This window comes from Elephas maximus, chromosome 3 (genome assembly GCF_024166365.1).
Source record: "Elephas maximus indicus isolate mEleMax1 chromosome 3, mEleMax1 primary haplotype, whole genome shotgun sequence".
Classification (NCBI taxonomy): Eukaryota; Metazoa; Chordata; class Mammalia; order Proboscidea; family Elephantidae; genus Elephas; species Elephas maximus.
This window is the reverse complement of record NC_064821.1, coordinates 38,910,807-38,935,917: the sequence shown is the minus strand read 5'-3', so window position 1 is coordinate 38,935,917 and position 25,111 is coordinate 38,910,807. Positions and strand designations below refer to the sequence as shown.

Sequence of the window (25,111 nt, the reverse complement as noted above, 5' to 3'; positions counted from 1 at the left end):
TGTATAGGCCCTTCCCCCAGTGAAATTTAACCTTCATCATAGCTGGAGTTCCAATCCGTTTTGTTCCCCACCTCCCCCGCCCCCCCTCCTAGGTGGGGACGGACACACAATACACAGGCGCTGCACGAATGAATGAAAACAAAGCGGAAACAAGGGAATGGGAAATTTTGTCCCCGGGCAGCTTCCGTAACATGCTTTCATTGCTCCAAAACCAAGTCCCCGAGGCCCGCGCCACAGTCACCAGCACTACCCCGCGGTGCCCACGTACCGCTACGCGTGCAAGGGTGCCCGGCGGCCGTCGCTCCTCACCCGGTCTCTGCATCCACGTGGGGAACGGGTGGAGCTTGCGACTGTTCCTGCGGCTTCTGGCCCCTATCGGCCGCCGTACGCGCGCATGCGCAGAGTCTACTCTCGCCCCCTTCTTAGGCCCACGCACAGCTCTCGGGTTGACCAAGGGCGACCGCGAGCACAGGTAAAGCCAAGATTGCTGCCTGGTGCGCAGCGTCGGCGTCTCTGCAGGCTTTTCTGGGTCGCAAGCTGTGGCCAGCGTCCCCCGGCTAGTAAATTTTTCGCCTCGGGAGCGTCTGCCTTAAAGAAGGGGACAATGCGCCTGCGCAAGAGGCCCAGCGGCGGTGTGCGCGTGCGGAGAAGGCGGTGGCTCGTGTGTGCGCGTAAGGGGGCCGAAGGCGGATTGCGCCTGCGTGGTAGGGCATACGGCGGTTTGCGCCTGCGCGATGGGGCCCGGTGGTGGCTTGCGCCTGCGCGGCTAGACGCTGCAGAGACCGTTGGCTCATTTGCATGTCCCCGCCTCGCGGCGGCGGCTGCGGCGGCGGGTGAGGACCCTGAGGCGGCTGCAGAGGGCTCGCTCAGCGCGCGGTGGGCTCGGGGTGAGACCCGGGACGGCGTCGTCGAAGGGTGGACTCGGGGCGGGCGGCTCAGCCCCTGAGCCCGGTCCCCGCGATGGCGCCGCGGGCTCAGCCCTTGGACTGGTGGCGGCGGCCGCGTCCGGGTGGGGCGGCCGCGGCCTCCTGGGCCCTGCGCTCTTTCTGTTGGCCCTCGGGGGCCAGGCGCAACGGGCCGCACCCGGGGTATTTCGTTCTCTCCCTGGTTCATTCATTTTATCCGGGACCGAGGCAGTCGCCGACATTGGGGGTGGGGCTGGTAATGGCGGCCGGGCGCCCATTTCACGGATGGGGAAACTGAGGCACGGAATGGTCAGATCTCTTTGTCGAGGGAAGGGTAGAGTCAGGATTCGAACCCAGGCCCACCATTGCGGAGGTTCTACCTTTGGCTAGCACGGAACATGGGGTGACTCAGCGGCAGAGATCATGAGAAATGGTGATGAGGCACGCAGCGTCCTGGGGTTGGAGTTTTATGAGGCAGCATCTCTCGGGGATTAAGGAGCAGCCACTGGGGTCCTAAGGGTTGTTGCTCGGGGTCTCCTGGGCTCTGTCCTCACTGCTTGGGCCCTGTTTGCCTTGTTCAGGTCGTGGCTGTCTGACCGTAGGTGGGTCCCTTAGCAGAAAAAAACAAACAAGCCCGTTTTTCTTCAGTCGATCCTGACTCTTGGAGACCCCACAAGTTAGGGTAGAACTGAGTTCTGTAGGGTTTTCTAGGCTGTGATTTTTTTGGAAGGAGTTCCTGGTGGTTAAAAGCAGTCTGTGCTCAACTGGTAGCTGAAAGTTAGGCGGTTCAAACCCACTCAGATGCCTCAGAAGACAGGTTTGGCCATCTGCTTCAGAAAGGTCGTAGCCATGGAAATCCTATGGAGCCATTCTACTCTGCACACATGGGTTGCCATGAGTTGGAATCAACTTGATAGTCTTAACAGCAGTTCTTTACAGAAGTGGATTGCCAGGCTTTTCTTCTGTGGCACCACTGGGTGGTTTTGAATTGCCATCCTTTCAGTTAGTGGTCAAGCACTTAACCACTTGCTCCACCCAGGTCCCTTAGCCTGTGTAAAGTGAAATTCATAGCGGGACTTGCTTCTTTGGTAGGTTGTTGCAAGAAGTAAGTGAGGTTATGCCTATCCTGCTGATGACAGGGTCTGTCAGGGAGTGAGACTCAGTAGATGGCGCCTGTTGTCATTGTTACTAGTCTGCGGTTCCTCCACCCACTTGTTGAGAAGTTGTGGGAAGTCAGCTTTCTGAGCTTCTTGGCCCATCTGTAAAATGGGAACATAACCATTGTGTCTTTGCCATCCTGTGCACTGAGTTATGGTCCCACGCCCTCCACTGTTCTCCAGATCTTTCTCACAGAGCCTTTTTTTAAACAAATTCTGAGGAAATGAGTTAAGAGAAGAAAATAATTTGTCTGAGATTGCCTGCTGCTCCTTAGTTGGCTACACCTGGGGGCTTCCTGAGGGCAGAAGCTCCCTTAGAAGAGTTCAGCTTGTCCTGCTGAAGTACCTTGCCAGATTGTTGCCTTTTTTTTTTTAATGTAGTCATTTTCAATGCTTTTTTCACCTTACTACAGGTTGGAGAAGCATGGCAGCAAGGCGGATTGCGCAGGAGACACTTGATGCTGTGTTGCAAGAAAAAGCTAAGCGATACCATATTGACTCCAGTGCTGAGGCTGTAGGTGAAACTCTTCAGTTTAAAGCTCAAGGTAAATTGAAGTGTGTTTTCAGGGAGACATCTGGGGGCCAGGCAAGAAGATTTCAGTGCCTCCGGCAAACTATGAAACCCTCCCCCAGCCATTGTGACGTATCTTATTAAATGGTGGTGAAGTTTTCTCTGGGCCTACTTGTCACATCAGCATGCAGATGGGGGTATTATTTCTTGCAGTTTCTTGAGGGCTGAGACTGCTTCTCTATCCTCCTCTGGGCCTCCTTCCTCCACCTCAGAATGGGTTCTTGAATCAATCTTGTACCATCCCCACCGCAACTGCCCCACTTTGAGCTCTGTCCTGGTCTTTATCTCCCCTTAACTGCTCCACAGAGCTGTTTATGTCAGTTTCACTGGGCCACAGCCTTCGTTGGAGTCCTGGGGCTCTCCATTGCAGGGTTAGATCCTCAGATGAGTGCAGGAGTAGTCAGGTAATTGGTGTGTGCTTTGGATCAGGTCATGCGGAGGGAGTGGGGGCCTGTGGAGCTGCTGAGCAGGCCCTGCCTGAAAACAGTCCCTGGAAATTTTGACACACTGTCAGCAAGATGAAACAGGGCCGACATGCCCCTTGGCAGGATAGCATGATGGCTCCTCACCACCCATGCAAGTCTCCAAACTCCTGTGTCCTGCCCTGTGCTTCATATTCCGGGGACACTGATGCATGCCCTCTTTTGCCTGGTCATAATCCTCAGGCACAGAGGTGCCTCCCCAAAGAAGCCTCACCACGTGTCCTAGCTGATTTGCACCCTTTCCTCCCCAACCCTGGTGGCACAGTGGTTAAGAGCTACGGCTGCCAACCAAAAGGTCAGCAGTTCAAATCTACCAGCTGCTCCTTGGAAACCTTATGGGGCAGTTCTACTCTGTCATGTAGGGTTGCTGTGGGTCAGAATCTACTGAACAGCAATGGATTTGGTGCCATTCTTTGAAATATTTATGTAATTCTCAAATTCATATGTTGGTGTATATGTGTATGAAAATGTAGATCTTGGTTTGTTTTCTAGAGAATCAAATGTGAAAACACATCTTAGTTATCTCCAGAAAGATTTGGGGCAGGGGGCTGGAACTAGAAACCCAGAGGACACTAGGTTGTTCTGGAACCATCTGTTTGTCACAAAAGCTGCATGGTTGGTCAGTTGCTCGATCTTGCTGTGTATCTCTGCTTCCTCTGATCTTCCCTGCTTCCTCATAAACCAGAAGATTTGGCCAATCTTGTGCAGAACTCAGTCACCATCCGCTGTAATGGTACCACCCAAACCATGCTTCAGTACTATTAGTCAGTGCCTGGATCATTGTGGTGGTCTCCACACTGACCTCTGTGTCCACTCTTGCCCCTGCAATCTCTTCACATAGTGGCTAGGGTCACATCTCTGCTCAGAGGCCTCCAAGGGACTTTCCATCCCACTCAGAGTGAGCTGCAGAGACCATTAGGGCTTCTCTCACCACAGTTTCCTGACTTTGTTACCTCATGTTAGAATCATCTGGGTATCTTTATAAGTTAGAGTGCCTGGGTGTAGGATTCCAGGGGACCCCAGGGGATAGCACAGCTTGGAACTTCCTGCCTACCCTTAGCTTGTCATCCCCTCTACCAGGTATACCTTGGGACTTCCTGCCTGGAGGCCCCCTAACAGCTGTGCAGCCTAGCCTCCCCATCACCACACCTGCCACTCGTGTGTTACTGGTCGAGTACATCTCCCTGACCACCATGTGTAAAGGTGGCAGCCCCTCCTCCCTTGTTTCCTCTCACCCAGCTCCCCCCTCACTTGCCAGCCTGCCTGGCCCTTCTCACAGGCACTCACTCCCCCTTAAGCATTTTTGGTTCCCACTGAGAAGCAGCCCGAGGAAAGCAGGGCTTCACTACTTGGTCTCCCTGCTGTAACTGTATGCCAAAAGCAGCGCACACAGTTGGTGCTCAGTAAAGACTGGTGACAAGGGGACTCGGCTCCAGCTTCCGGTGGCCTGTCTGGCCCAGCAGGATCTCATGACATCTCTATTTCCCTCTCTATTTCTCATTCAACTTCTTTAAAGTAGGTAATGGGTTCTAGGAAACCCTTATGGTATAGTGGTTGAATACTACAGCTGCCAACCAAGAGGTCAGCAGTTTGAATCCACCAGGCGTACCTTGGAAACTCTGGGGTAGTTCTACTCTGTCCTATAGGGTCGCTATAAGTTGGAATCGACTCGATGGCAGTGGGTTTGGTTTTTTTGGTTTAACGAGTTCTAATTTAACAGCCAGTTAAAAAAGCATTCAGTGATAAGTCTGCTTTAGCCCACGTTCTCACATGCGTGTAGTTCACGTGTGCTCTTGACCTCTTGCACATATCCACAAATGCAGACCCATGTTCCAGTGTTCCTTCTTCCTGCACAAAGGACAGGAGGCTTGCTCTTTCATTTCCACCCTTGTCCCTCCAGATGGAGCTTGTTTAGCTTCTGCCTTCCCCTCTCCCTTCTGCAGCCTCATTGTTCAGCTCCAGAGAGAGGACCGATGGGCCCAGCAGACCTTTGTGAATGGTGGCGTCTACTGCCTTGGTCAGCTGCTCAGCCTCAGTCCAGTCAGCAGTGGAGGGCAAGGGGTCAGCCATGGCTGGACATTACTGTGGATGTGGGCATGGGTGTCTCCTGGGAAGGAGTGAGGGCAGGTGGCCTTCATAGAATCTGAAGCAGAAGTAGAGAAATCTTCTAGTCAGCCAAGATATCCAGGTGATGTGGGGACCAGACACCCTTCCCTGAGTCTAAAACTGAAAGTAGTTGTCATCACACATCTTTATAGGACAAGGGAAGGGATCTGAAGGAGTCAGGGGGCAGGGGCTGTAGCTGGGGGCAACGCAGGCCCAGTGCTTCTAGTCTTCTGCTTTCCCAAACGGTAAATCCAGGTTTTTAAAGTGAAACGCATGGATCTTATATGTTGGTACAAAATCGAATTTGTAAAAAAGTACTGTGACCTCACAAAGTACTTCTGCCTAGTGGTCCAGGACCATGTGTACAGCCTCTGAGTGCCTTGTGTGTTTCTCTTTGACTTGTGTGTTTCAGATCTCCTGAGGGCTGTCCCACGACCCAGAGCAGAGATGTATGATGACATTCACAGTGAGGCCAGGTACTCCCTCAGCAGATCCATATCCCATCCTCGGGACACCGGCAGAGAAGGCCTGAGAGGAGATGTATTTCCAGGGCCTTCCTTCAGATCCACTACAGCTTCTGTGAGTGACGATACCTACTTTCGTAAAGACTTGGACTTGTCCCACCCTGACGCTCGGGACCAGGTCTTTGGCCATCGGAAATTGGGACATTTGCATTCTCAGGACTGGAAGTTTGCACTCCGTGGCTCTTGGGAACAAGACTTTGGCCATCCAGTTTCTCAAGAATCCTCTTGGTCACAAGAATTTACTGTTGGCTCTTCTGCAATATTGGGGGACTTTGGCTCTTCCAGACTCATTGATAAGGAGTGTTTGGAGAAGGAAAGTCAAGATTATGACCTGGACCGTCCAGGTGAGGCAGACCCTGTGCAACTGGCTAGCAGCCAGGTGCAGGGAAGAGGCCGCGTTCTCAACATTTCTGACCAGGAAAGTGCTCTCCTGGGAAAGGGGGAGACTCAGGCCATGCTCAAGGCCAAAGGGGATGTCGGGAAACTCGTCACGCTAAGAAACGTGAGCACAAAGAAAGCACCCACTATAAGTCGTGTCACTCCCAAAACTCAGGCCACTAACCAAGTCCAGAAAACCACTCTAAGTCCTGATGTGACCCTTGGGACCAACCCAGGGGCAGAAGACATCCAGTTCCCTGTGCAGAAGATTCCCTTTGGGCTTGATCTGAAGAATGTCCGGCTCCCCAGGAGGAAGATGAGCTTCGACTTTGTAGATAAGTCTGATGTCTTTTCAAGGTTTGGGATAGAAATCATCAAATGGGCAGGATTCCACACCATAAAAGATGATATTAAATTTTCTCAACTTTTTCAGACTCTCTTTGAGCTTGAAACTGAAACCTGTGCTAAAATGCTTGCCTCATTCAAATGTTCCTTAAAGCCAGAGCACAGAGATTTTTGCTTTTTTACTATCAAATTTTTAAAGCACTCTGCTTTGAAAACACCCAGAGTTGATAATGAGCTTTTAAACCTGCTTTTAGACAAAGGTGCTGTGAAAACCAAAAATTGCTTTTTTGAAATCATCAAGCCCTTTGACAAGTACATAATGAGGCTCCAAGACCGGCTTCTGAAAAGCGTCACGCCCTTGCTCATGGCCTGCAATGCCTATGAGCTCAGTGTCAAGATGAAGACTCTGAGCAACCCCCTGGACTTGGCCATCGCTCTGGAGACCACCAACTCTCTCTGCCGCAAGTCCTTGGCCCTTCTGGGACAGACGTTTTCCTTGGCCTCTTCTTTCCGACAAGAGAAAATCTTAGAAGCGGTCGGCCTCCAAGATATAGCTCCCTCTCCTGCCGCATTTCCAAACTTTGAGGACTCCACTTTATTTGGAAGAGAGTACATAGACCATCTGAAGGCCTGGCTGATCGCTAGTGGGTACCCACTCCAGATTAGGAAGGTCGTACCTGAGCCAGTGCAAGAGGAGGAGAAGACGGTTCCTTCCACAAAACTCGACATTCAGACCAAGGCCCCAAGTGACCTGAGTGATGGTAAGGAAGGGAAAGCTTGTTTGTTTTTGGTCATGTCTCTTACTCCCTTTGAGATTGTTACTTAGATTGGAAGTTCTGTAGCCACCTGAAAACAAGTCAGGATTTTAGTAGGTGACCCACGTTGGTCAGTACAGGTAGTCTCCGACTTAACGCGTATTTGAGTTATGAGGTACCACACATAGGACCATTTTTTTTTTGTATGTTTTGTCATTAGTAACATATACAATTTTAAAACGTTAGTTTATACATAATGTTCTCAATCCTGGAAGATAAAGATTAGATTTATAAAGATGCTGATGATAAAAGTCAATAATGATGGAAACTAAAAAAAAAAGTATTTGACTTACGTCAAAACTGACTCACAAAGGAGTCATCAGAACGGAACCCTGTCATAAGTTGGGGACTACCTGTATGCATGTGTGCCGTCTAGTCTATAAACATGTATTATCAATTTGTCCCCTCAGAAGTTCTCAGACATTCGTCCTTTGAGGATCTGATGTTGAGCTATAGCCTTTGCCAGGAAAAATGCACTTACGTTTGCACACAGTTTTGCTTACAGTTTGTATCCCGCTGAAGCCAAGGTTAAGAGCCCTGTTCCAGTGTGGCTGAGATGTGACTGTTGTTGTTAGGTGTCATTAAGTCAGTTCTGACTCCTAGTGACTCTCTGTACAACAGAACGAAAGGCTGCCTGGCTCTGTACCACCCTCATAATCGTTGCTATATTTGAGCCCGTTGCAGAAGTCACTGTGTCGATCCATCTCATCGAGGGTCTTCCTCTTTTTCGCTAACTCTCTACCTTACCAAGCATGATGTACTTCTTCAGTGACTGGTCCCTCTTGATAATTTGTCCGAAGTATAGAAGAAGAATATACTCCTGCGAGGAGTTCCCAGGCTCTGATGGAAGGAATCATGTGAGCAGGCATGCCTGTGCTGGAATTGGGGACAACAGAGAAGGCCCCATCTGGCCTGGGGGAGCTAGGAGGCTATCGAGGGGCCGTGCAGGCAACAGCCAGGCTGTTTGAGGTGGTGGAAGCACCTTTCCACCCTGCTTGCCTTCTACACTGGCTGAGGGCTGACAGGTCACTAGGTGTACCCAGGAACCGTGGGTCAGAGTGTTGGCTCACTGTGGATGAAAGAACTACAAAGGAGAGAGTAGAAGCAGCCTCGCTCCCAGGAGAGGTGCTTCCAGCTCAGATGTGCCTGATGCTTAGAGGAAACGTGTGTCTGCATTCTCGCTGTCATCCATCCACTTGCCCTTGCAGTGCCCCCAGCCAGGTGGGACAGTCTCGTTCCTGTCTTCACTTCTGCAGCCTCCCAGAGACCTGTGGCCAGGCCCTGTGCTGGGCCCCATGCACCTGGGCAGCCACCACAACCCAAGAGGGCCGGCCACAGCCTGCAGGAGGGGGCTCAGGACTGAAGCCAAACTCCCTCCCCACACACCACCCCCAAATGTGGTAGAAGTGGAAGTCATGGTAGCAACAATATCGAAGAAGTTGTATAGGGAAGGACTAATCACTACCCATAGCCTGGAGTCACCCCCACCTCACGTAGTACTGTGATATGACCCTTGGGCCTCTGCAGACAGGGTTGTGGCACTGCCTCAAGGTGTATAGGAGACATTTCTGTGTTTCTGCAGTGTTGGCTGCATCATTACACAGACTTAATTCACACTGGACTTGAGTGGCTTTTTACTAAGGGCTCTGAAGCCATGAGGGGCTGAGTTCAAGTTTAGCTACTCTGGATGGAGCCATGCATGTCCAGCGGGGCTGTAAGGGCTGGCGGGGGGCAGTGAGGGGCCCTGCACCAGGTTGCTGCTTCCGATCCATCCTAGGGTGGGGGCCATTTGTTTTGGTTGAATTTATTGATAATGACCATTATTTTTATATCCCTGGTGGTGTAGTGGTTAAGAGCTTTAGCTGCTAACCAAAAGGACGGCAGTTAACATCCACCAGGCTCCCCTTGGAAACCTTATGGGGCAGTTCCACTCGGTCTTTTAAGGTCACTAGGAGTTGGAATTAACGGCAACAGGTTTGGTGTTTTGGCTTTTCTCTAAAGAATGCATTCTCAGGACAGGGCTGCTGGGCCTGCGCTGAGGCCCACCTCTGGGCCTTGCTGTCACACCTCTGTGCTCTCAAGGCCTTTCTCCCCAGGGGTGGCTGCAGAGATCCACACGAAAGCCTCCTGACCTTGAGCCATTTGTTCTGTTGTAAAATTACGTAAAACTAAGATTTGTAAAATAAGCACTGACAGAAATACAGCTTAAAAGTATAGTCGTTCCATAGGGAAAAGGCCCGCACTAACACGGCAGTCAAGGACTAAGTGTCTTGCACAGAGCTCACGCTGAAGTTTTAGGATGAGGTCAGAGCCACAGCCCAGGCCTAGCACGGGCAGGACCTCAAGTTGGTCAGAGGGTGACAAGGAAAACAGCTCCTACACAGCAGCGGTTTTTATTGGGTGGCTGAAGAAATCAACCAGTTTTGCTATTAAAGTCAGCCCATAGAGGACTCAGTGTTCTTATTGTGTGGGGAAGCATACCCTTCTGCAGTGCTGGTGGCATCTGAGTAGAACAGTCATTGAAGTAAATTCACACCTTAAAAAATGTGTTTTTTTTTTTTTTTTTTCTGTATATCCAGCAGATATTTTCTGTGAACACCCACCTTGGTTGGGACCACTGACTTTTTTTAATTAGGGAGTTTTTCTTTGTAAATTTTTTTTGTATGCGTAATTTTATTTTATGGTGAAGACATCAACAATTTCTGCATGTATAATTTGGTGCCATTGATTACATTCTTCAGGTTGTTCTATCAGTCTTTTCCAAATTTTTCCACTACCACGTAGGTTTTTTTTTTTTTTTTCGTGATTACAAAATACATATGTTTATTTTTTTTAAATAAAGTACAAAGAAAATGAAATCACTGATAAATCTGCCACCGAAATACGTTCGCTGTTGGTGTTCTGGTATATTTCCGTCACATCCTTTTTTTATGTGTCCGTATTTATGTATCTGCCTCATTCCACCTTTATACTGGGGAGGTTATTATCTAGGTACGTTTGGTATTTAGATATATCTTTACGTTTAATATGTTTTGTGTCTTTCAAGAGCCCTAGTGGTGCAGCGGTTAAATGTTAGGCTGCTAACCGAAAGGTTGGCTGGAACCCACCAGCTGCTCTACAGGAGAAAGATGTGGCAAGTCTGCTTCCATAAAGATACACAGCCTTGAAAACCCTATGGGGCAGTTCTACTCTGTCCTATAGGTGCGCTATGAGCCAGAATCGATTTAGCGGCTGTGCGTTTGGTTTGGTTTCTTGTTATATCTTTGTATTTTTCCGTTAATATATTGTGGACCTTCAGGTTGTTGAGTGGTACGTGAAAAATATGTGATGCTATGTGTTGGTACACACATAGAAATACATGAAGAGAAATTGTTCCGGATCTTTATCATAAGCTGTTTCTATTCCAGTGGTTATGCTGCTAAATCTATTGGGCGGGTATTTTGAATGTTGTTTTCTAGAATGGAAACATTGTCTTCCTCTCTTCAGTACTGGCCTCTCCTGAAGGAGGGTTCCTGCCTGCTCAGTGGTTTTGTCTTGGACCCTGACCAACTGTCCTTGTCTTACTGGACCCCACGTGCTTTCTTTGTTCCAGCCATGCCCCAGCGAGCAGGCCACAAGGTGGTAGAGACCATTGACAAGCTGGTGATCCGCATCGTGGAAGGCAGCCTGTCTCCCAGAGAGAGAGCTGCACTCAAGGAGGACCCTGCTTACTGGTAGGTCTTCAGATGCTGCACCAGCACATCCCTCCCATAGAGCCGTTGAGGGCACAGGGCAGGGTATGTAAGACATGGTACAGTGCAGCTGGAAGGGCACAGGTCTGGGCCAGGCCCCAGCTGTGTTGCATCTGCCCAACAGTGGGAAGGGTTTGGGTCTGAGGCCACATGTACCTGGGTCCAGGCCTCAGCTTTGCTGGCTCTGCCCTGTGGTGGGCACAGCCCCCACTGACCAGGCAGATCTGGGAATGAGATGAGCTATACCTACAAGGGTGGGTTTATGGTCAAGCTGTGTCACCACGATTGTTGGTGAAGTTTGGGTGTCTGTGATGCTCTCCTTTTGCCTTACTGCCTCTTCATAGGCATAGAACAGCTTTTTTAAAAAATCATGGTTTTCGTTGTAAATACAGTATTTGCTACTAGAGAAAGAAAAGCAGAGAGCAGGGGAACCACCCTTTGTACCCACCAACTGCCACTGACATATTTGCTTCTAGTCTTTCTCCTCAGTGGGGATTTGGTTTTCTGTTTTTTTCTGTGTGATTGTGCTTTGTGGGAGAACGATGTGGCTGTCTGTTTCTGTAAAGATTACAGCCTTGGAAACCCTGTTGGGAAATTTTACTTTGTCCTTCAGGGTTGCTATGAGTCGAAATTGACTCCACTGCAAGGGGTTTGGGTTTGGATTATGCTGTGATACAACATACCATATTTTTGTAGGTTAACACAGCAATATGCATATATTATTTTTCATAGATGTTATTTCACATAACAACATTTTACTAGTCCACAGAGTAAATAAATTAAAGTTTAAATAACCATTAGACTCCTGTTAGATTTTTTAGAATTTCTTAAATGCTTTTTTTGTTTTTATAAAAATATAACACAATATTTGCCAATTCAACATTTTTTACACAATTATATGCCGTTGTAAACTGTTTCAATGAGTACCTTAATGCATCAAATCTTGTAAGTTTAGAATTCTCTCTTTAGGTTAGAGTGCAGGAAGTGGAAAAATTTTATCATTTGTTAACTTCTCTAAATTGAAAGTTGATGTGTGTACTTTGTAAAATCAGAGGATAGTTTTAAGGCAAAGATGACAGTCACTCGTGACAGCCACTCAGTGCTCTTCCACTCAAAAGTAAAACACTGCTGTTAATATTGGGGATGTTTTCTTTCTGTGTTTTCTTTTTTTTTCCCAGAGTGTATACTCTACAGTTTGTGTCCTGTGTTTTTCACTTAATATTATTTTTTTTGTTGTTAGTAACTGCGTAACATTCCATCGTACACAGGTACCAGACCTACTCACCACTGCCCATTGGTGGGATCTTAGATAGATCTGGTCCCCCCTCCCGGTACTAAAAATAACCTGACGAACTTTTTTTTTTTGCTTGTTTTTTTTCTGTCTAGATTTTTTTGTGGTTTTATTTAGGAGAATATCTGGGAGTGAAATTGGTGGGCCAAAGGGAAAGTGCATTTTAGAAGCCTCTGATCAACGTGAGGGTTTCTTATCCTCTGTACTTTTGACGTTGGGGGCCAGGGATTCTGTGCTGTGGGGACCGTCCTGTGCATTCGAGGGTATAGAGCAGCATCTCTGGCCCTTACCCACTGGTGCTGCTGCTGTCAGTAGCACCCTGTATCCCAGCTGTGACAGCCAGCAGTGTCTCTAGATGCTGCCCAGTGCCTGGGGGACAGGGCTGCCTTGTTTGAGACCATTGACCTAGACCATCAAATTACATTCTGTGGTACCCGCACAAATACATACCCCCGCTGCCACTTTGGGCGTTGCAGACCTTCACTGGAGTGCTTTGGTTTAAAAGCTAATTTCATACTGAGGTGGTTGGCTTGTCTTCATTCGTTGATTAACGAGTGCAAACACTTTTCCATAGACCTTCTAGTTGTAGCTACTCTTTTTGAACGGTGTGGTCATGTGTGTTTTAGTAACGTTGTACGTATACAGGGTATGATTTTTTTGCGACTTAACTGTAATTAGTAGAGATTCTTGAAAAGCACAGATTTCTTTCTAATGGTACCAGAGGTAGGCTGTTTGAAGGCATCTTCCTGCCTCCAGCAGGCCAGAGTGTGAGTGGCAGAGTGCTGGTTTCCGCCCCTGCCTTTTTGTGCTACTGGGGATGGTGGAGGAGCGACTTGGAGCACTGGGTGACACCCTGTACAGTTGCTTTCTGCAGGATGGTATCTGGGCCCAGCCCAAGGGCCTCGGCGATCCAGCACTCAGAAAGTGCTTGGCAGAACTGCTTTTGGTAGGAGCTTGGTATCTTGACACCTGTTCTGCTGTCCCTGTCTGTTGCAGGTTTCTGTCTGACAAGGACAGCCTGGAGTACAAGTATTACAAGCTGAGGTTGGCAGAAGTGCAGCGGGGAAAGCAGGCCTCAAGTGGTGATGGCCAGCAGCCAGGCTCGGCAGAGTGTGCCGTCAGGGCCATGCTATACGCCAGGGCTGTGCGGAGCCTCAAGAGGCGGCTCCTCCCAGGGCGGCGGCGGCGGGGCCTCCTCCGTGCCCAGGGGTTCCGGGGCTGGAAGGCGAGGAGTGCAACCACCGGCACCCAGACCCTCCTCTCATCGGGCACCAGGCTGAGGCACCAGGGCCGGGGGGCACCTGCCAAGCCCGATGGAGGCACTTCTGTGAGGGACTGCCTGCCAAGGCTGGCTGCGCCCGCTCCTCAGGATCTCAGTTCGGAGGCCTCAAGCCCACCGCCCAAGGCAGCAGGAGTGGACATTCCTGAAGCTTCTCAGACTTCCTCTCCCTGCCCATCTGCCGACGGTGAGTGCCCCTCCTCCCCACTCGCCCCTCTTCTCTGGGCCCCATCCTAACCCTGATCTTTTAGGTTCTCGCAGAGGGGCAGCCATGCATCCTGGTGAGTCCTACTGGGATGGGTCACAGAAGGGACACCCTGGCGCCCTTGTTGCAGCTACACAGGACGTCCCATCTGGGCTCTGACTCACGGGGCTGATGCTGTCCCTTGACCTGCCTCTTCTTCACCGAGGTCCCATGTCTCCTTCCTCAAGGCTGGTCAATTTGTGGGTTCTCCTGAATGATGTGGCCTCCACCCAGGTCTGTCCCTGTGGGCAGAGCTTCCCTCCCAGGAGTGGGAGATGTGGAGGCCCCACCCTGCACAACTGCCACACCAGCCACCATTGCAGTGTGACAGACCACCCAGAATGGTCCACATGCAGCAGTGGGGGTCTTGGGCCGCCAGCTTAGGTGACACGGTGACAGACATGTGTACCTCACCCCCATTGGCTATCTGGGCATGTCCACCGACGGGGTGGGTTCTGCCACGTGCTGGACAGGAGCGCAGGGAGACCATGGGGCTGCCTGTGACCAGGCCACACAGCGTATCATTCGTGAGGAGCGGATCCTGATGGCACCTTGTGTTTGCAGTTGATGCAAAGACGATGGAGACAGCAGAGAAGCTGGCACGATTCGTTGCTCAGGTGGGACCAGAAATTGAGCAGTTCAGCATCGAGAACAGCGCTGACAACCCTGATTTGTGGTGTGTACTGCGGGGGTGGGGCACACTGGAGTAGAAGTGTCTCGTCTTTCTGGGGCACCAGGAAAAGTCCCCCAGAGGAATATTTTCACAAGACCTGAGGCCGTGCAGAGTTGCCCAAGGGAGGGAAAGGAAGGATCACTTGGGACGGAGGGGCCAGGAAATAGCCCCCATGTCCAGGGAGCCGCATGGGGCCAGGAGGGAGGTGAAGGCCGTTCTGCGGAGTGTGTGGGCTGTGCTTGGTGACTTCGTCCTTGGCCCGGGGAGCTGGGGAACATGAGAAGGGATGGCCCCGTCATGCTGGCCACTGTGGCAAGAGGCAGCTCAGACTCACCATTGGTCTCATGGTCCTCAGCCCTGACCTGGGTTCTGATGATAGGCAGCTCCACAGTGATGGCATCATTGTGCAGGGCAGGGGGTGAGGAGGGGAGGTTACCTCCCCATTTCTCAGAAAGGGACACTGGGGGTCAGGACTGGACGCTGCCCTCTGACCCCAGGAGCTGCTGTCATCCTGCCTGGGCAGAGGCTGGGGCAGCAGCGCCGTGTAGATCAGGGTTCATCATGTCATTGTGCCTCCAGCTCCCCCCGCCGCAACCCATGTGTTTCATCTCATCCCAGGTTCCTGCACGACCAGAATAGCTCAGCTTTCAAATTCTATCGGATGAAAGTGTTTGAACTGTGCCCCTCAATTCGATTCTCATCGTCTCCGCTCACCCTGCGTGCAGACTCCAGGGAGGGGGACAGGGCGTGTGGAGACGAGCCCCCTCTGCAGGAGGCCGAGCTGGAGGAGGAGGAAGATGAGGAGGAGGAGGAGGCACCTGTGCTCAGTGAGGCCTCCGGCCCAGAAGGAGCCGCTGACACATCTGGGGGCTCTGAGGGCGGCACTGCCGCTGATGGCCTCCCAAGCGTGGCCACTGAGGATGACCCAGCCAGTGCTCCTGCTCCGTCCCAGGCCTCCACAGGGGTCTACTTCCCCCGCAAGAGGGTCAGCAGCAAGTCGCTGAAGGTTGGCATGATCCCAGCCCCCAAGAGGGTGTGTCTCATCCAGGAACCCAAAGGTGAGAGCCACAGCTGTGGGGAGGTGTTTCTGTGCTCCTCATAGGGGGCGTGGAGGCAGTCATTTGGATATGGACATCCTGAGCCCCTTGAAGATCTTACTGGTCTATCCCCCCTCCTGCCTCTGCCTGCACCAGACCTGGTGATCTGCCCCAGCAGCACATGACCTCCCTGCAGTCTCCCAGCCCTCTGAGCAACATGTTGGCGAGTACCTGGGTCTGCGTGCCCATAGCACTTGGCTTTTTAGTTGTACATGTGTTGTTAGTTGTCTTCAAGTCCATTTTGACTCATGGCGACCCCATGTGTGCAGAGTAGGTCTGTGTTCCATAGGGTTTTCATGGCTGTGACCTTTAGGGAGCCGATCGCCAGTCTCTTCTTCCGAGGCACCTCTGGTAGGGTTTAAATTGCTAATTTTTCAACTAGTAGTTGAGCACTTAACGATATGCACCACTCAGGGACTCCTTTATATATGTTTTTACTTAAGTGGTTGGTCTCCACCCCAAGTATGGCCTCACTTGCGTTGGGAGATAAAATTCCTGTTTCCACTTGGTCTGGAGTTGATGCCTCAGAGAGTGCTTCTTAGTCCGCGTGTTTCCAGTGGACCCCATGTGCCATGCGTGTTTCATCTCTACCTGTGCTCCAAGCCCAGTCTCGGGGAGGGGGGACCAGCAGTAGGGGGTGACCAGTTTCCCCCTGTAACCTTAGGGTGCAGGTATTATACGCCTGCCTGTGTTTGATCTGAGGCCAGAGAGCTGCCCTGCTCTCCCCTGGGGTTGGGGGCACAGCAGCACAGAGGGAGTCCAGTGCAGGTCAACACTTCGCTTCCAGCTTTGCCCCACAGGTGGTGCCTCTGCTGCCAGATGGAGCTAGTGTTCTCTCATGGCGGAGGACCAGGGTTCTTTTTTTATTGTGCTTTAGGTGAAATTTTACACAGTACGTTAGTTTTTCATTAACGATTTATGCACAAATTGTTTTGTGACATTGGTTGCGATCTCGGTGATGTATCAACACTCTCCCTTTCCACATCCTAATTCCCTTTTTTCCATCCGTCCATTTTTCATGTCCCTTTCTGCCTTCTCATTGCTTTTGAGCAGGTGTCCGTTTGGTTTCGTATACATGACTGAACTAAGAAGCACGTTTTTCATGTGTTTGTTTTAGAAAACCCAAAACCCGTTGCTGTTGAGTTAATTTCAACTCACAGCAACCCTGTAGGATGGAGTAGAACTACCCCATAAGGTTTCCATGGGGCAGCTGGTGGGTTTGAATTGCCAGCCTTTTAGTTAGCAGCCGAGCTCTTAACTGCTATCCCACCAGGGCTGCTGTTTGTTTTATAGACCTGTCTAATCTTTGGCTGTAAGGTGAACTTTTGGGAGTGGCTTTAGTTCTGAGTTACAAGGGTGTCTGGGGGGACCATAGTCTTGGTTCTTCCAGTCTCTGTCAGACCATAGTTAAGTCTGGTCTTTGTGTGTGTGTGTGTGTGTTTATGAATTTGGATTTTTTCCTAGATTTTTCTCCTGCTCTGTCTGGGACCCTCTATTGTGATCCCTGTCAGAGCGGTTGGCAGTCATAGGCAGGCACTATCTAGTTTTTCTGGGCTCAGGCTGGTGGAGACTGTGGTACTCGAGGTCCATTAGTCTCTTGGACAGTTATTTCCCTTGTGTGTTTGGTTTTCTTCATTCTTCTTTGCTCCGGATGGGATGGGACCAGTAGATGTAGCTTAGATGGCTGCTAGGAAGCTGTTAAGACCCCAGACGTTACTCACCAAAGTTGGGTGTAGAATATTTCCTTTATGAATTTTGTTATGCTAATTGACCTAAATGACCCCCCACAACCAAGGACCAGGGTTCTCAAGGTCAAGTCGCACAGGATAAAATACATCCCTTTTGAGAGGGGAAGACTGTCCCCTCTGCAGTCCCCTCCCCTTCTGCCCCTGCAGATCCAACCCAGTTACTGGCCCTGTAGTTCTGCCTCTAAGCTGTCACGGGACAGAGTCGCACACGGCTTGGTCTTTTGTATTGCATCGTCCCGGCATGTGGTATGGGGTATCTGCACCACCCTTCCAGCCAAGGCTGCTCCTCACACTCCCTTCCACCTGTGGTGTCTGCTGTGGGTGGCAGGGGCTGATGGGGCATGGGCAGTGAGGGCTGTAGTGAACTGTCTCTGTCCTTCAGGCCCACAGCCGTGTTGTCATAGTCTTTCTGTGGTGGTGGGGGACTTCAAACACTGTCCTCCCTCTGAGATTGTGCTGGGGAGATAATGAACCTCCAGCTGTGCCACAACTCAAGTGTCCTTCACACATTTCCAGAGGGTGACTGTGTGTCACAACTCAGACATGTCTTCCTCAGGGACAGTAGAGTTCCGGGTCTCTGTTCAGGGAGGTCACGGTTCTGTGAGTTCCTCAGGAGATGAGACCAGACCTGCTGACTGGACTTTTCATTAAAAACGTCACATTCTGGCTGCGAAGCATGGTTGCTGTTCACTGGGAAGTTCCACGTGGACTTTAATCCTCTGCCTGGGGAGGGGTCATACGCACAGTGGGCAGGCACTGTGCTGTGAATAATCCATCCGTTAAAGCAAAATATATTCGTGCTGTCACGACAAACAGTTCGTGTATCGGCTCCTTTGTTGTGAATTCAGGTGTTTGGAGGCACATCTCAGTTGAGCCCTTCTCAGGTCTTATTGACTCTGGGAGCATGGCTGAGGGGGTGGAGGGTAGACATGCAGGTTGAAGGTACCTTCTCTCAGGGGGTATGAACTTGAAGTTTCCTCCTAAATAGTTTGGGGACCATGCGTATGTGTTTATGTGTATACTTTTTTCTTTTGTCTTCCAGTTCATGAGCCAGTTCGAATTGCCTACGACAGGCCCCGGGGTCGTCCCATGTCCAAAAAGAAGGTGAGATTGCCCCCTCCTTGAGTCCTCGCGAGCAGTGTGGTCAGCTTTGGGGTGTTCACAGACACTGTAGCTTCATATTTCCACTGAAGTGTGAACACAGGATGCAGCAGGCCACCTCCGCTCCTGGAGGAGCACACTGTGGGAGGTCAGCCATTTAGCGGGAGGTTGGGGTTGGCGTGCAGCAGGCCGAGAGATGATGAGGTCAGGACTTTGCTGCCAGAACGTCAGTGTAGAAAGCTGTCGCGACGATGAGAGTCATGGGACAGCACGTGTTGTGCTGGTTCACTGTACTCAGCAGCAATATGTGCTGGCACGCCCACGCCTCCAGGCAGTGGGAGCAGGGATGAGGCACCGCTCACTCATGCAGCCTGCGCACTAGCAGAGACAGACAATGGGAAGATTCCGCCGTGGCATGATGCAGAGTCAGGGAATCTCCGAGAGGGTGACATTGAGCAGGAGCTGCCGGAGCTGAGGGAGGGATTGTGTGGGGTGGGGGTATTGTATGGGTTAGGATTGTGGGCTTTCCTAGGGGTTTCTGGGGCCTGTGGCAGGGACGGGACAGAAAAGGAAGATACTCAACCTGGCCCCTAGCGTCTGTCCACACAACCCGCACGTCCTGGCTCAGGTTGTGTGTTTTTTCTGATTCTCTGGGAAACCATTGCACAAGTGGCTGGGATGGCCACATAAGCCGTTTCTTGAATGCTAGAGGCCACAAGGGCCCCATCTGCTTTCTCTACTCCCAAGGATGCCCTTTCCTGGTGCCAGGGAAGGGGAGGCAGGGGGTCCCTGGGGCCGAAGCTCTGCCCTCGCCATCTCCACTATCAAGCTGCTGCCTGTCCCTTCCTGTTGGGCCTACAGTGTGACTGTGACTTCCCTGCAAAGCGGCCTGCCCAGACCCCCTGAAACATGATCATGGGGAGGAGGCGCCACCCCGCCTCCTCTGCCATTGGTAACTGATGTGTGCACACATACGTGTGCATATGCTCACATGTGTACTCAGCGTACACATGTGCATGTGTGCACGCACTGCTTCACCCTCCAGGGCTCTCAATTCCTGTCAGTGAGCTCTGGCACTTGGGTGTGGTTTTGTTCCTTCAAAGGCGAGCACAGAGGCCAGAGAGGCCCAGGGACTGAGCAGCAACAGTGGGCCCGGTGCTGCCCCCACCTTGCTGCCCCTGCAGGGCCCCTGATTGGCTCCCTGGTCGGCCCCCCTGCATTGGCTTCCCCCACTTCGGCCCCCACCCAGTGCACCTTTGGCCCCTTGGCTCTTGGCTCTGGCTTTTTCTGGTACAGCGGAGCTGGCGCTTGAGCGGCCAGATGAGGCACACATGGGGACTTGTCCTTTGGATGAGGCACGTCTTGAGGCTTGCATAATGGGCCAGATCATGGGTTGGGGAGGGCCAGTGCATCCACGTGGGGCTCTGCACAAGAAGGGGTGACGTCCAGGTCACACTCCCTCAGACCCCGTTCTGCTGGCACTCTTGTTCGATGCGGTGCTGCCTGGTGTCCATTGGTGCTCCCTCATGTGCACTCCCTGAGCAGTGGCACCCAGCCGCCCAGGACAGCTCCCTCCCTGGGCCCCATCCACTCTTCCAGAGCCCCTGAGGCCTTCCCTTCCTACACACGGTTGTCCCAGTTCAGTGACAACCTACCTGTGGCTGGATATGGGGTCCCCAGAGTCCACGTAGACCTAATCCCTACCCTTAGGGTGCCCCCAGATGGGTAGGACAGACAGGCCACTTTGGCTTACTGTGCAGTGCCTACTTTCAGGATAGGGGTGCTGCTGAAGACCCGCAGGGCACACAGGAGTTAATGAGACATTAGGGGCACAGCCTGCAGAGGCTCAAGCTGGGAGACTTGCTGTCCTTCAGGTGCCGAGTGAAAGGGCCGCAAGGGGGCACTGGCACTGGCACTGGCACTGGCACTGGCACTGGCACTGGCACTGGCCTTCTTCTACTGTCTTACCCAACTCTCCTTCCATGACTCACCTCCCACTCAACCTCAGTCTCCCAGGCCATCCCTACACAGCCCCCCTGCCCCTGACATCTGATCCTGCACCCTGGGCTCCTACGCCTGGAGTGCGCCCACCCACACTTGTCATTGGGCATGCTCACTCCAGTCTGCACTTGGGTCTGTTTGCTGACGCCGAGTCCTCAGGACCCCGCCGCCCCCAGGCATCTTCCTCATAGTCTCGGCACTGCTACTTGTGTGGTCACAGCAGGCCTGAAAGGCTGGACCAAGAGCTGGGCAGTTTCAGCCACCCTATTGGGGCCTCAGGCCAGTGACCACCTGCACTCTGGCAGTTCACCTCCAGAAGCCCTCCCCCGCTCCAGTGGGGCACCAAGATGTCAGCTCTGCATTCTCCTGTGTACACGATGGTGTCTTGCGTCAGCACGTGTCACACTCAGGGTGAATGGTGTGTGAGTGGGTGGGGGCTGAGCCTAGGACCACAGATTTGGTCCTGAGCACTGTCACTGAGGAGGGATCCGAGGGCTGTGGGTGCCAGCCTTCTCAGGAGGCTTGCTGTGGCCTCGTCTCTTGGAGTTCGGGGCCTGAGCCCCTTGGCTTAGAGGTGTTTCATGGGAAGAAGTGAGGCTCCCTCGCTCCCTGTGCTGAGTCCACATGCCTTTTCTGCGTAGAAGCCCAAGGACTTGGAATTTGCCGAGCAGAAGCTGACAGAGAAGAATGTGGGCTTCCAGATGCTGCAGAAGATGGGCTGGAAGGAGGGCCATGGCCTGGGCTCCTGTGGCAGCGGCATTCGGGAGCCAGTCAGTGTGTACGTACTGGGCACCTGTGTTGCTTGGGGCTGTGGTGGATGGTGTTGTGCTTGAGGGCAAGCTGCGGTGGGCTAGTCTTCCGGTTCTTTGACCCAAGCCAAACTCTGGTTCCACTTGTGCTGAAGATAGGCTTAAAGCTCCTGTACTTGTGATTTTAACAAGAGAGTCTCAGACATGAGGCTGACCGTCCACACACACAGGTCCTCTCTCTGCCCACGCCAACTGTGTAACCAGCTTCTCTATCTTGTGAGCTCCTGAGAGCTGAATGGTATTTCTAGGTAGGTAAGGTCCAGAGCCTCTTCCATCTTCTAGGAGCCCCTCACAGGCAGCTGTGGGGGAGAGTCCAGCCTAGGGCTGCCTGACTCACACCCCTAGACTGACTAAACAGTGCAGCCTACTGATTCTGGTGCACTGCTGAGTGAACAGGGATTCTGGTTGGCACTGCGGTCAGCACCCTTGCAGACAGAAGTGCCTCATGGTGACTGCCCAGGCTTGTCCAACGCCTGGCGCCCAGCTCTGCTCGTTTGTACAGCTTACTTACTCTCTGCTTGCTCCCACAGGGGGACTGCCTCGGAAGGGGAGGGGTTGGGGGCTGACCAGGAGCACAAAGAAGACACATTTGACATTTTCCGCCAGAGAATGATGCAGATGTACAGACACAAGCGGGCAAACAAGTAGGTACGTGCAAGCATGGGCGCCGTGACAGCTGCGAGCTAGGCTGGGGCACAGACGTTCCTCCCGGAAAGGTCGATGCTCCTGCTCCCAGAGATACAGACCAGAACCCCAGAACCCAGGAGTTCTGGGAAGGAAGTAGGAGTTCTGGATGTGGGCCTCTGCAGCCCCTTGCCTCCCAGGACTGGCTGAAAGAATGAGCCGAATGCATCTGTGTGTGGCCTTCCCACCCAGGACCCAGGTCAGTGGTGTGCTCTGGAACTGTGCGTATGGAATGGGCCGCCTATGGCGTCTCAGTTGCTCAAGGTCTCTCTCACAGATGATGCTGCCCACCCTGTGCTGCCGCCAACAGGAAGGCTGTTCCCCAGTTGGGAGTGGACATGCCGTCCCAGGTGGTGGTGGGCGGACATGGATGCCAGAGCTCCGGGGGCGGTGACTGGCCGAGCTCCCTTCTAGGCCCTTAGGTTTTTCTCCTTCTGAGGGGGGTCAAATCAGTCTTATCAATATCTGCATTTCTCCAACTTTTTTAACTGCTTCCCTCTCCCCACCTCTAATTTTCAACTCAGTTTTGAACAGAATTGTTTTCTTCCTGAGTAGTACAAAAATAAGGAGAGATGGAAGCCTGAAGCAATTTCTCTAACCCTTGTTCTGACCCAGAGCCCCACTGTGGACCGGCCAGGGAGCACCAGCATCTGGTACAAAGGTGGCTGGCTTGGGTTTTCTCGAAGAAAACAGAATACGCCCTTCAGACAGCTGTTGATTATTCCATTTCCTCTAAGTCCTTTTAGCAGCAGGCACTGCAGTTCTTCCTTGGTTCCCTCTCCAGCCCCTCTGGTGGGTTTTCCAGCCCAAGGGACCAGCTCTGCAGAAGGGCTCCGCCCACAAGCAGGATGTAGGAGCAACTCCAGATCCTGGGTTCTGACTGCTTTCCAGACCGGGTGTGAACCACCGAGCTTCAGAAGCTGGGGGAGCAGGTTGAGAGACTTGATGTTACTTAGGAGCCTCATACGGGATAATGCACCCAAGAGGCAGATGGAGTCTCAGCCTAGCAGTGTGGCTGCCTTCAGTGGGGGAAGTGTCAGCAGCTCAGTGCCACGTGTCTGCATGTCTCTTCAGAATCCACAGAGAAGCCACAGCGTGGTCTCCTACAGAGGGGCAAGGGCAGGCCCTCAGGACCTCCAGTTTCTGCCCACGTGGCTGTGTCAGAGAAGAGACTGGAGCCAGGGTGGAGGGAGCGTGGCTGCAGCTGGTTGTCATTTCAAGAGTCTGATGTGCCTTCAGACTCCCTGGTGTTGCTTCCTGTGACTAGGTGCAGATCCTCCTTCATAAAGCATCTCTGTTGATGTTTTAAATAAGTGAAAATCTGGGCTCCCACTGACACAATGAGGTTGGAGCAGCTGGTTTCTGCCTGAGCCCAAGGAGGGAGAAGGTTGAAGAACCCCATGTTCCTGACCCTGACACTGCCACCCCCACGCTCTGGTTTAATTGCTGTCTTAATTGTACCCAGTCCCCATGCCGAGCATTTCCTGCTTTTCTTTGGGTCGGGTGTAACCACCGAGTAGAGGGAGCCCCTTGGCTGTCTACCTGTGGAGGCTTCTGTGGCTTCAGTAGCCATTGTCTGACTTTGACCACGGAAAAGTTAGGGTGTCAGCCCTGAGGGTGAGCCACGGTCCACAGAATCGGCTAAACAAGAGGCCATGGGCGTGGCAGGTACGGGGTCTGTCCACTGCACTTGCTTTCCCAGCTCTCCTGGCACATTCCCTGCCGACCCGATGGGGGCAAGCCTGGGCCTTGGTGTCTTTTTCAAAGGTGCCTGGACCCTCCCTACCTTCTTGGACCTGGCACCAAGGCATGGTTCTGTGGTTTGCTGTCCCCTCTGCCTTCTAGTTCATTTTTCCAAGTACATTCATTTTTCACGCTACACTTTTTTCCATAAATGAAATAGCTATAAATTTCACGGGTGTGCGACCATCCTCCTCAGCTGCCACCTTTTAGTGTGCAGTGAGACTGTGACCCTCACACTCAGCAAAGGGAAGCACCTAGAATGTCCCCACAGATGCAGGGATACTGGCCTGAGAGATGGAGTGCTGTTCTCCAGGGACCATTGTCAGCCTTGGTGCTGTGACCCTCGGGTTCCTGTCATGCTCTCGGTGCACCTACGCAGACATGCAGGCACCTACGCAAACACAGCAAGTGTGTGTGCAGCTCTTTTAGGGTCACGTGTCTTCTCTGGTTCCAGGGACTCCCGAGAGGATGCCGGGCATTGGGAAGTTCTGGCTGGCCGCTGGGTGCTGGCTCTGCTCGTCTCTGTCACTTGGATCCTTGGGGGTTTCAACATGTTTGGTCCTTGGTAAACCTAGATGATGTGGTGTTGCAAAGGGACGTTGTAGTTGTGAATGTTGTTCATCTCGTAGCAGTTGAAATAAACGTAGAGGAAACCAAGCTTTCTGGTCTCTGTGGACGCATCCTTAACGTCAGATCACTGGGACTTGGGGAGGAGTTCGTGTGCTCAGGGTGACCCCAGCTGGGGTCCTCTCTCTCTTGGCCTCTTAAGTCACCAATGAAGGCCCGGTGTTGGGGGACCATATCACCAGCACAGTGGCGGGGGAGGGGGGCGGTGAGCACAGGAAACAGCTGAGGGTTGGGGAGGGAGGCCTGCTCCTGCTGCCCCCGACACCCCACCCCCCACAGGGCCTCAGCCACTCTGGATGCCCTATGCCATGCTCTGCTGCCTGCTGCCTCCCACCCCCCAGCTGAGGCACCTGGGCTCTCAAGGATCCCTAAAGAACCTATTGCCCTAGTGCTGCCCATGGTCGCCCTGGACCTTCGGGTACAGAGTAGGGTTGAGGGGGCTTCCAGGCCCTGCAGGTCGGTGTGCAGCGTGTGGGCATGTTTAGAAAGTCACTGGGTGTTGCATCAGAATTAGAAGACCACACAGCGGCACTTTGGGAGCTGCTGCAGGGCCCCTGGCCAGCTCTTTGACCAGTTCCTGACACTGACCTTGATTGGAAGCACGCGTTGGTCAGGGACCTCTCACACTGCTGTGCCTGAATCAGGTCTGCACTTGCCCATTTCAGGGGTGAGGCCTGGGCTGGGGACCGCAGGATGTAGTGTTCCAGATGGCTGTGCAGAAGAGACACGGATAGGTGTGCACTCAGCCACATTCCCCCCAGGGCTGCACCCTGAGAAAGTCACCCCAACCAGCAATGCCT

At 52.3% G+C, this 25,111-nt stretch overlaps 2 protein-coding genes across 5 annotated transcripts in view; one reads left to right on the top strand and one right to left on the bottom strand.

Moving 5' to 3' along the window:
• Positions 1-645, bottom strand: part of ARMC6 (armadillo repeat containing 6) — a 36,364-nt gene extending 35,719 nt beyond the window's left edge. Inside the window, exon 1 of one of the 2 annotated variants that reach the window (XM_049877504.1) lies at positions 269-645. In XM_049877504.1, coding sequence (XP_049733461.1) covers positions 269-322 — 54 coding nt within the window. In that variant the 5' untranslated portion in view covers positions 323-645. The remainder of the gene's footprint in view (positions 1-268) is intronic. The other variant, XM_049877503.1, reaches the window with a different exon arrangement.
• SUGP2 (SURP and G-patch domain containing 2) lies at positions 404-24,342 on the top strand. 3 transcript variants are annotated; one of them, XM_049877502.1, is made up of 11 exons: positions 404-472; positions 2,476-2,607; positions 5,634-7,229; positions 10,876-10,996; positions 13,302-13,771; positions 14,393-14,504; positions 15,120-15,559; positions 18,389-18,450; positions 21,090-21,226; positions 21,788-21,905; positions 24,139-24,342. In XM_049877502.1, exons 2-10 carry the CDS (start codon positions 2,487-2,489, stop codon positions 21,903-21,905), a joined length of 3,177 nt encoding a protein of 1,058 aa, XP_049733459.1. In that variant the 5' UTR covers positions 404-472; positions 2,476-2,486; the 3' UTR covers positions 24,139-24,342. The 3 variants fall into 3 exon arrangements, with proteins under 3 accessions (XP_049733459.1, XP_049733458.1, XP_049733457.1); XM_049877501.1 differs by lacking the exon at positions 404-472 and adding an exon at positions 743-833; XM_049877500.1 differs by lacking the exon at positions 404-472 and adding an exon at positions 770-887.
• Positions 24,343-25,111: the final 769 nt, after the last annotated feature.